The sequence below is a fragment of the Xiphias gladius genome, chromosome 5 (genome assembly GCF_016859285.1).
Source record: "Xiphias gladius isolate SHS-SW01 ecotype Sanya breed wild chromosome 5, ASM1685928v1, whole genome shotgun sequence".
Taxonomy (NCBI): Eukaryota; Metazoa; Chordata; class Actinopteri; order Istiophoriformes; family Xiphiidae; genus Xiphias; species Xiphias gladius.
The window spans coordinates 2,959,834-2,971,012 of record NC_053404.1 but is presented as its reverse complement, the minus strand read 5'-3'; the positions used below and the strand labels follow the sequence as shown (position 1 = coordinate 2,971,012).

The window sequence follows — 11,179 nt, the reverse complement described above, 5'->3', positions numbered from 1 at the left end:
TATTACTGTTATGAACTGTTCCATAATTTCAGTGCTTAATGATTTTTAATTAATGCTAAGACAAAAACAGGACTATTATTGCTTAAGTCTCGTAAAGGTAATGGGTTTTCATCCTTCTGTTTATTATCTCTGAAATATTAATTTAAAAGGCCCAGTGCTTGGAATCCAGGTTCCCCCAATACAATATGATGATGTATTTTTTTTTTTTTTTCTGTTATCAGGTAAACTTAAGTGTAATGGGGCAACCTCCTCACTGGATGGACTAAACGTGTCTTTGAACAGGATTTCCCCCCAAGCTCAGTACAGCTCAATACTCGGTCCTCCTGAACCAACCCTATCAACGGACGCCTGGGTAGGAGAAGCACTTGGGACCATCCACGTTTCCAGACCATGACAGGATATCTAACGGGCATTACGCCCCACATGTTCGAGTAGAAATAAGCACCGCACGAAGAATATATCTTTGTACTGTAGCTGACTATACTTGAATTGCGTATGTACTCATTGGTAATTTTATCCCACTGCTCCCCAGGTTCAGCAGAGATGATCTTCAAAACGCCGGAGCATGCCTGTGTCCTGAATTTTTTGGAACACAATCATGTTTTTTTTAAGCCACACAGGGAGACCCACACAGTTTTTGTACTTTATTTAATAAATAACTCATAAACAGCACGGAGAGAGAACACGGTATTGAAATAAAAGGCACTTTAAGAACAATACCGCGAAGGCTGATGTGTTTTACTTCGGAGGCATCAGGGTGTGAAAGCATTTCAGAGGTGATTCATGTGACATACTCTTGATTCCTTCTTACAGTCTAAAAAACCAAAAAAAACAAAACAAAAATGTAGGTAACCAAAAACTGGCTCACACAAACAAGTTCACCAGTTCGCTGAGCAAGCTGACACAAAACGTATTTTTGGCATACTTGACAAAAACACAGGAAAGGACCTGAGAGTGAGTAATAAAGTTACTGCAGTTAGCAATACATCGATAACTCATTAGGTGATCGCGACTTCTAACGACACAAATCCTCTGATTGTTCGACATCGCCACAGTTTCATAATTTTAACAAGTGGTATACAATCCCTTTGTGATAGTATATCAACAATACAAATAACCATAGCGGATATTAATATTCATCTTGTGTATTTAGTCCTTCAAGACAGACAACAGTACTCAGTAAGAGTCCATTCAATTTTAAACATTGGGTGTTTCTAAGCTGCAGTTTAAAACTACATTTACAACTATTAACCACTGCAGAATTTATTGTGATTCAACATTACTGTCCGATCTAATTTGAACGCTAAATATTATTCAGTATTTTCTTTTGCAGTTGTTTTCTATATACACACACACACACACACACACACACACACACAGCTATGGCTGACAATTTACATATTAAACTTAGGTCCTGTCTGGAACACACAGAAACACACGGAAAGTCAGTGCACAGAGACAGATGAGAGAAGGGACGGACCGACAGAGAGACGGAAGCTGAGAAATTCTTTTACATATATTCTATGCCCATAATGTCCACACTGTGAGAGGAAAAAAAAAAAAAAAAAAAGTCCTGTGACAGGATAGAAACATCATCATTTCATCAGCTTCTGCAGATATGCAACTTAAAAGTATATACACATATTGTATATTGTACATCTAAAATACAAACAAATGCAGATAAATCATAAGTGTTAGTAAAAATACAGATGCAGTGGCTGAACGGTACATTATAATGATAAAATGACATAAATTCCACCACAAGTTCCCCTCAGAATCCAAACAAACTGAATACTGCAGACAGCAAATACTTGACAGCAGAGTGCATTGAAAGCAATGGTGTCATCATTTTCCTTCATATTTGGGATTGACCACAGTCGTCACAGCGCTTTTGTAGATGGGATTTTCACCCTGGAAAGCAAACATTAACAGCCACCAGTTACATTCACGTTATTATAACTCAAAAACAGACAGTGTGGCTTCTTTGGTTCGCGGCCGGTTTTTCTGAAAGCCTCACCAAATCACACAGGAAGAGTGGGTTACCATTAGAAACGGGAAGAGAACATTTTACGCGCTGCAACTATTTGCTGCCATTCGTTTAGATCACGCTCAGCACACAGACATGCCTTTGTGATAAAACACCCAAAATTAGGCCACATATTCATTAATATATATTACTTACCAGACAAGCTTTTTGGATATGTAGCCTGAGGAAATTTTATATCTTCAAACACCAAACAGGTTTTGTGCACACTCATGCAGTTTTGTTCAAACTATGGAGGCAGTATTACTCTTCTTAGTGTTCAACTAAACTTTGACAGGTGTAATGAAGAAAATAGAGAAACCGAAACTGAGTGGAAGCAAGGAATCGCATGCAGCAAAATCAAGTGGAAAGGAAAAGAAATACAAACTTAAAGGACAGCAGCTTTACGTCCATAGTTTGGGTTCTGGAACTGATTGATAGGACTCTTGTATATGGGGTTGTCTTGCTACAGGTAGACAGTGAGCACAGGACAGAGTTCAGCAGGGAAAAAGAACAGCAGCACAGAAAAAACAGTAAAGAAAAAGGGAGAATAAAAGGAAAAAAATAAAAATAGATCACAAATAAAAAAGTAATGGTGGGAGACGGTGGAGGAGAGACAATGTGAGACACAGAGGCAAAGAGACGAGGAAAACAAAATAGTAAAATAAAACGTTTTAATCAATTTATCTCTATCTGCTCATCATATGTCCATCAACGGCCTAAGGAAGCTTTCACAGGTGGTATGTATGGGGCTGTTTATTAACTTAACTATTTTTAAATCAGCAAAATGCTTCGTTTAGCTTTGTCTGTTTCGACTAGGAGCCCTCATGGACGGAGTACATGACAATGGACCTCTGGGCACAGACATGTTCAGATAAGCCCGTGAGAGGACGCCCAGCCTTCGCTTTGCATCACCAACACTCGAGTTGTGTCATTTTCTTATTATTTTGCGGAAAATTACAAGGATCCGGAGCCACAGGCCGCCCTGCCCGCAGTAATAAGAAAGGCTCCAACGTGCTGAGCGAGTGCGGCGCTAAATCAGGAACATCTGCGCCATCGAACCCGCGTACACTGCGGGCCTGACACAGTACCACCACTAGGTGGAGGCCTGTCACCGCACGTAAAGTTATGCTGACCTCCAGCTTTCCGTCATATTGATGTTGGCTGCTGATGCGACAGAAGGGAAGAAGCATGGAGGGGAGGAGCCGTGGCCACTCCTCAGAAAAAACACAGCTATGCTCAGAGTGCATAACATTCCCTAAAAAGTCCACAGAGTCTCTGACATTTTACCCTTTTATTTTGAGCATCGTTCAAAAGAAACAGATTCACACTGTTTCGGCAGCTGTTCAGACTGTAGAGAATGCAAGCGAGACACTTTGTAATGATATCAGCAATCTGGGAATCTCATCTGCTGCTAAGAACAACAAATGATCTTCACTAGTTAATTTTTCTGGCTTTACCGATCAGCCAGACAACACCTGTTTTCCACATTTAAATTACTCAACCAAACCTCAGCCAAAAAAAATCAGAAATATTTATCGTGCTCATCTTTCACAGGGTTGGTTACGGTTCAAGGCACTTACCGTATCCCATTTGGCATTCATCTTCTCCTTCTCAAACTTGGCGAACTCCCTCCTGTCATGAATGATCATCAGCAGCTTCCAGATAAGCAGCAGGGCTAAGCCAATCAGGACAATGCCAGCCACCACACCTGCTACGATTGGGATGATGTCGGGACCGGCGGGGCAGTCTGAAACACACCAGGGTGCAGCGGAGTGTTTAGGCAGCTTAAAATAACAGTGTAAAAATAACAATAATATGGAAAAAAGCGTAACATCACACGGCTGTACGGGAATAAACTAATGACCTAGTTTTTTTGCAACCAAACCACCACAACCCCCCCTAGTTAGCTTTCTCTGTAACAGAAGCCCTCCACACCCCGGTCCACGCCGGCCCAGCTCTCTGCTCACCGAGCGTGTCGACCACATGGACCTCCCTCTCCGTGTTGTTATTGACAGCGTAAGTGTAGTAGAACCAGCAGTCGTTGGCGTCCCTCTCCTTGCAGTGCATCACAGGGTAAGAGGCGTCGTTGGGCTGGGGCAGCTTCTCCCTGTCCTTCACTTTAATCAGGCTGAAGTTGCTGCAGTCTCGCTCGCACGTGTCCTTCTTCTCACCCGTGCCAAACGCCCGGCACTGGACACACTCTCTGGAGGAAACACAGCGGGGTTGTTAGTAGTGAGCGCCGGCAAAACACACATTCCCACGTACGTCTCTAGTTGTGTCTAATTCTGCGGATTTTTAGTTTCATTTGCCCAGGTTTTGAGATATGTCTTTAAAATTATGGCCACTATCCCACAACTATTGAGGCGACTGGGATTCTGTTCTACATGTACTGAACCATGACATTTTGACACTGTCGTTGCTCACGTCGCCATGGATTAAGTGGCTTAGCTGAGGGCTACAACTGCTTTACAACTGTGGTAAATCGGTATCATTAGAAGTATTCCTAATTAGCCATGAGCAGTTCCTGTTTGCAGTGTATCTATGGATATACAGGCAACTATCACCCGATTACTTTAATACTGCAGAAAACACAAAAATGTGATGATTCCAAGGCAAAGTCTGGAGTTCTGAGCAGCATCTTTTTTTTACAATTTCATAGGTAATGATATCCTTGGAATCTAAAAATATGTGTATGCGCAAGTCTGTGTTTTCAGATTTGGAGGCAGAACTCTCCGAGACAGATGTAAAACCAGGACTAATAAAACCAAAACTGTATGTTCTTGTCCTTTGGTGTGAACTCATCCTTTCAAATACTCTTGTGAAAAATCGTGATTTGTCTCAGTTTTGTACATTTTTTAAATTGGATTCTTCATTCTATTGATTTTTTTTAATGACTTTTGCCAAACTGTCTAAAAATTTCGATTCTTTTCTCCCCTTGGCCTGCCTTAGTATACGTTCTTCCCAGCAATATAAACTATGAAAGTATATAGTGTATCATAACTAGTGCATGAGGATTAAAGGAGAGTTTTGAACTTTTTTTCCAAGTCCATCTCGACACAACACCAAAATGTCATCTGTATTTTGAAAGAGCTGAGGTCTCCACAACGGCCATGAAGTGATACCATCGTACAATGATTACACTGTAAGAGATGAGGGACACACTCCAGAGTCCTTGTTCCATGTGTAACTACATTTGAAAGTACAGCCAAAGCTCATCTGAGGCCCCGGCAGTCCGAATTAGCCAAACTGTGCATGTATCCGTGACCTGGCGGTCGTGTGCAGGTTTATTACTGGTGCCGTGTCCCAGAAACAAGCCTACATATGACTAGTGGGAAATATCCCTCTGCTGCGGCTCAGGAAGGAGTCATTGTCCGGGGAAACACAATGAGGAAATTCTGTGCGCGAAAGACTAACTTTGGAAGACACCCCCTTGATTGGGCTGATTCAGACTGAGAGATTATCTTCAGCCACAAGAAGAAGATCGGACCTTCGGCTTTCCCCCTCCATTTGACTTGCTCAATAGAGGCATTACTTCCTGACCAGCACTGAGAGAACCCATGACTTGTTCAACATACACATGGAATTTAAAGGTAAAGGTAGACTTAAAAATACCTTTAAAGTTGAAAGTACACCAAGAGTAAAAGTACTTGTTCATTGACATGTTGTCACGTCAGACTCACTTGTGTTCGGTACAGACTCCTGGACAGGTAGGGCAGGTTTCGCAAGTGGGACCCTGGAATTTGGGGTCGGTGCACTTACAGGTGCCGCACTCACATTTCCCCCTGCCGTTACAGATCTGCTTGTTGCTAGCCATGCACGTGCTGTTGTCCAGAGAACAATCACAGGCGCTCCCGGTCCACATGGGGTCACAGACGCACACTCGGCACTCACAGCGTCCATGCCCTAGGAAAAAAGAAAAGCGGGAGAGCTTTAATGAGCCTTTTTTTCTCTAAACACGATCCTAGTAGCATTAAACAGCCTAGTAGCCAACTGCGCTGAGTGCAGCCTAAGTGCGGAGATCTCCAACTCGGAGAGAGAAGGTCTTCCCTGTAGTGCTGACGCACTCACCTCCGCACAGTTTGTTTCCGGAGCGGTCACAGTTGAAGTTGTCACACTCGCAGTACTGGCCGCTGTACCTCTCATCAGGGTTGTCTCTCTTCTTGCACTCACATGTGCCGCACACACAGTCTCCGTTGTTGCTGCAGATGTCAGTGCCGTTGTCTTTACGGCAGGTCCGGTCCATGTCTTCTGTGGCCACGTCGTTGCTGCTGCATTCACACTGTCTGCCCACACGTCCTTCGTTACACCTGAGACGAATGGAAAGGTTGTGAGCCTGAAGAGCGTCTTCCTAACACTAAAACAGCAATCTGAAGACTGAATATCAATGAAGATTGTGGACAAGTTCACAGACTTACTTGCAGGCTCCACACTCATAAGTCCCATTACCGAAGTGGCAGAGTTCACTGTTCTTGATACCCTCCTTGCTGCATTTACATTCACAGATGAAGCGGAGGGTAATCTCCACTTCCTCCGTGAATCCCAGGGGCTTTATCTTAATGGTCTCAGGCTTGCCTTGTTTTGGACAGCCGTTAGATGTCACACTGATGCTGAACATGACCTGTAAGCACAGCAATAAAGGAAAAAAATTGACCCAGAGAGCAGAATAGTGCGTTTATTAGCATGCCGGTGGAAATTTCAGAACAAAGGAGTTCTTAAGGTCAATTGTCGGATTTCCACATTATGTCACTGTTCGATGTGAGTGCAGGTCCAGGGTTGAAAACAAACTAAAATGTCTGAGATCTTACAACTCAGCATGGGAAGCTGTTTTTGTGAGATAAACTCAATTCAATTCAATTTGATTTATATAGCGCCCAATCATAACATACATTATCTCAAGGCGCTTTACAGAGCGAGGTCAAGACCTTACGATATTTTAGAGACAAACCCAACAGTTCCACCGTGAGCAGGCACTTGGCCTCAAATTTCAGACTTTTTAAGACTGCTGCAGTTTTACATGGGACTGAATTTATGACCAGTGCAAAAAGCAAATAAAGAAATTTAGCAGGAAAAAAAAAAAGATATTTATGATTTAACTTACAGTTCAGTTTATCTCTAACATTTGTATCAAATTACTGGATACTATGAGAAACCTTTCATTGCAAGGACCTACAATGCATGTAAGTTTTTAAAGCAAGACTGTGTAACTTCTGCTGAATAGTGGCCCCAGTGAACAAAAGTAACAATTACAGGAAAATGCTAAAGGCTAAAACAAAGCATAACAGCAGAACAAACAGAGGAGAATCATTGAGTCAGCAAAATAACTAAGCCATGTCTGTTACACAGGATCAGCCATCATAACCTTCTGGTTATCCCAGACTAAGTAAGACTGTAGAAGCAAAAACTCTTGGGTGCATTTGGGTTGTGCAAGAGTTTGTTTTATTGTACCACTGCACATGTTAACAACTGACACGTTGATCATTGGCTACTCGTCTGATGACATACATACAACGAAATACAGCCATTTTCCGATCCTCACCTCATCTCCGATGGAGATATTGGAGCACTTCCGTCCGTTTTCGCCCTCACTAACCACTCCGTTCTTACAGTAGGATGTGTAAGCTATGGTCACTCCCTCTGGAAGCTTGCTGTTCTCCAGAATAACCTCAGATGAGAGAGACTGCCAAAACCAAAAGAAAACAACACCAATGTTGTCATTTCCAGCACTGGAATGTCATCTGGTAGCTTTGTTTTGACAGCGTACGATACACAAAGGCTTAGCTGAGTAGAAAATAAAAAATATGTGTTTGAAAAAAGCCTTTGACTGTTCCAACTCAGTCCAAATACTGAATACTTAAATGTGGTATATATGAGTAAATGATAACTTAACCAATGGTTTTTAAGGGAGCGCTATAAGTCAACAATCTCAACAGTGTACTTACATTGTAAGCGTCTATAATAAGGTTGATTACATTGCTTGAGTTGGCAGACAGAGTGCCCACAGCAGACTTTGGTATCAGATTCTTCAGTTCCTGAGGAGAGAAGAGAAGTTTAGAAAAGAGCATTATCAAAGCTCTGCTAATCTTTCCATCTCTGGAATCTCTATTAGCAACAACACAGGATCAAGAATACTCTTCTATCAACTTTTAGATTGTGTTGGACCAGCTGCAACATAGGAATGCATCACTTTACAGCCCAAAAATACACTGGATTAACCATTTCATTCCCGATGCAGATGGAATCAACACCAATGTCAACTGACTTTGAACTGAGATTGCTATATCTCTCAAGCACGTTGAGGCCACTGTGTGCAGACATAGTGAGAGAACAGATGGAACTGGGTTGAACTGGGCTGAAAAGCAACAGTATGGCAGAAGGAAATAATCAGGGCTTCAAGGAGATTCGACCATTAACTCGGCTGATGTATCAGCCAAGAAGAATATTTTTACACACTGGGCATCTTCCAAAAACATACATGCACAAAGAAGGAATGAGGAACAGTATGTTCAAAAAGAATGGGATGTTAAAATGAAGGATTTTTGGATAAGGAACAATTTCAGAATGAGACTGAAAGGGAACTAACTTGGTAAACAGGCTGGAACTCCTCTGTGACTGCAAAGATGGTCTGAATGTTGTTGTCGCTCAGCTTCTGAACAAGGTGAGCGATGGAGGGATAGTCCTTAAAAAGAGGATGGAGGAGAAAAGTCACATTTACAGCGTAACACACCGTCAACACAAGCGTTGTATCAGTGTATGACTGATGGGGAAATCTGAGCGTCTTTACCCAGAAAGAAACCTTCAAAAGTCAGTCACAACAACGCCGAACTACGTACATAATAGTGGCTCATCGTGTAAACATTGTTCTCCAAGTGACATTTTCCATCATTAGGCAGCACAATGCCGCCCAGTTTGCCATCTCCAGCAAAGTGGAAGCCAGCATCAGTGGAGAAGACCAGCAGACGAGTCACATTCCTCCAACCAATCTGCTCCTGATAAACGAGAAAGAAGTTATAAAATAAGTAGTAAAAGTTTGTTGGCTCACGCTTTATAATCGGCACTAGCGCTCAGAGTGTGACACACTAACTTTTGATTACCACTGCATCCAAAAATCTCCTTGTAAACACCAAGGACTCATAAAATACCTTTTCACACATCCCCCTATAAACAGATTTATTGGTGCTGCATACCTCCAATCAAGTGCCACAGTTGTGGGAGAAAATGAGCATAGTTATTTCAAACAGGATCACTGCATTGTTGTTGTTGTTTTTGCTTACCCCGCACACAGCCACTTGCATGATGGCATCAAAGCCCCCCTCAGGAGAGTCCAGGTTTCCAGAGATGTGCTGCTGGCCTACCAAGGTGTTGAACTTCTTGCCGTCGCTGGTCAGCTTCAGCACGTTCTTGTAGCTGAAGGGGCTGGTGCAGTTCTGATCGCCTGTGCATGGGTTCAGCAGCTTGGCCGGGGTGGTACTGATGTACGGCATGACTGTCTTCTCCACAAAGGAACCAAAACCTTTGAAGGACAGATGTATTCAGAGTTTTATTTTAAACGAGTTAAAGTAAAGTAGCGGCTAAAGGCTTAACAAGATGCTTGGTTTGGGACTGGGTGCTCTAGTGTAAGGGTAATTTGACACTGGATGAATTCAGAGGAGGTCAGTGAACTCTCAAGTGTTTACTTCTTTGGTTTGTTCGTGCAGATTAGGCCAAGGTCATCCAAACCTGGGTGGCACTAAATACGCACCACAGGGCACCTGAAAACACAAGTCAGTCGGTCAACTTCAGGAGCTACAACCTGAGCCCTGTCTTTGGAGCCTGTATTTGTTTACATTTTGGCAAATAGGCACCATCAAAAGTATGCTGAACTTTCTATTAGCGGCTCCTATTCTCAATGTGTCCATGGATGTACACACTGGCTTACCACTGGCTTATTTTGACGGTGAAAAAAAACACTTAAAATCCTGATGATTCTCAGGCAGGCTCTGGAGTTACAAGGAGTGTGTCTTTCCTACTCAATCTGATTTACGAATCTCCATTCACAATGAACATCTGAGATAATGGCACACCCTTAAAGTGTAAGTCACACTGATTCTAAAAACACGTGTACTGTGTCTGTGTGATCAGATTTAACTGGGTTATGACTCGGAAGGAGTGCAAGTTTTGATGCAACACGCTACTGCCGCAAACTACTGATCGTGATGGTGAGCGCGACAAACTACAGTGACAAACTTTTCAACACAATGTCATGCACCTGTCCCTTTCAAGTCGCGCAGCACCTTTGCCTCATGTCTCATCCTTTTGCAACCCACCTGTGGAGGCACACCTCACAGTTTGAAAACCTCTGATCTACTTCAGAAAGAACAGGTAACTGGAAATTACCCCAAAATTGGTTTTAAAAGTATATTTTTACTTCTTTTTTTAAAGGTGTAACTTTGTAGTAGTGGTAGTTCCAAAAAACTGTGACTATTATTGAAGGTTTTTCTTTTTTTTTTTTTGCTTGTATAATGAAGCTGTATTAACCAAATGAGAAATGCAACAATGAAAACTCGAAAAAACAACCCTTCAACGTTGATCACATGCGTAATGAAAAGCCTCACCTATCCTGAAGTCAGAGGTGATCTTTGACATCTCCAGCATCAGACTGGTTCCCAGGTTCTTGACGTTCTCCAGATCGTCCTTCATGGAGTAGGACAGGTCCATCAAGTAGTACAAATCGATGGGATAATCTTCCGCTCGTTTGAACTTCAAGTCAAAAGACTGGGGCTCACCTGCATGAAGTTACCATAATTAAAAAACTCAGTGTCGTAGTGGTAAATATCTAATCAAAACCGAATGAAACTAAGAATGGCTTCAGAAAAATTCTCACCGGATCGGAGGGTGACCGTGAGTTTCTGCGGCTGGATCTGAGTGATGTCCTCTGGCTTCAGTTTCTCTGCTCCCTTTCTGCGATTTGTTACGTCTTTGTTCTTCAGGATCATCTGTTCCCCGTGTGGGTTCTCAATCATTGCCTCATCGCAGCCCCTTTTCATCAGAGACTGCAGCTCGTCACAGCGGGTCGACACGGTTTCACCCTGTTTCAGGAAGTTCTAAAAACAGAAGAACAGGGAGAATTAGAGGGTAAATCCATCAATTTTATAGGTGAAAATTTGTTGATTTGTC

General features: G+C 42.5%; 1 protein-coding gene and 1 long non-coding RNA gene across 8 annotated transcripts in view; one reads left to right on the top strand and one right to left on the bottom strand.

Moving 5' to 3' along the window:
- Window positions 1–227: 227 nt before the first annotated feature.
- LOC120789963 lies at window positions 228–717 on the top strand. Its single transcript, XR_005707483.1, has 2 exons — window positions 228–352; window positions 533–717. It is a non-coding gene; the product is annotated as an uncharacterized LOC120789963 (long non-coding RNA).
- The window catches only part of itgb1a (integrin, beta 1a), a 27,807-nt gene continuing 17,258 nt past the window's right edge, over window positions 631–11,179 (bottom strand). For 6 of the 7 annotated variants that reach the window (XM_040127186.1, XM_040127185.1, XM_040127183.1 and 3 more), the window contains exons 4-17: window positions 10,887–11,106; window positions 10,618–10,788; window positions 9,298–9,536; window positions 8,857–9,012; window positions 8,607–8,702; window positions 7,966–8,055; window positions 7,563–7,703; window positions 6,442–6,644; window positions 6,095–6,333; window positions 5,707–5,929; window positions 3,994–4,229; window positions 3,607–3,773; window positions 2,412–2,489; window positions 1,895–1,911 (exon numbers count right to left, since the gene is read on the bottom strand). In XM_040127186.1, the coding sequence (XP_039983120.1) occupies window positions 2,412–2,489; window positions 3,607–3,773; window positions 3,994–4,229; window positions 5,707–5,929; window positions 6,095–6,333; window positions 6,442–6,644; window positions 7,563–7,703; window positions 7,966–8,055; window positions 8,607–8,702; window positions 8,857–9,012; window positions 9,298–9,536; window positions 10,618–10,788; window positions 10,887–11,106 (2,259 nt within the window). In that variant the 3' untranslated portion in view covers window positions 1,895–1,911. Of the gene's footprint in view, window positions 1,912–2,411; window positions 2,490–3,606; window positions 3,774–3,993; window positions 4,230–5,706; window positions 5,930–6,094; window positions 6,334–6,441; window positions 6,645–7,562; window positions 7,704–7,965; window positions 8,056–8,606; window positions 8,703–8,856; window positions 9,013–9,297; window positions 9,537–10,617; window positions 10,789–10,886; window positions 11,107–11,179 lie in introns of all 7 variants that reach the window. The other variant, XM_040127182.1, reaches the window with a different exon arrangement.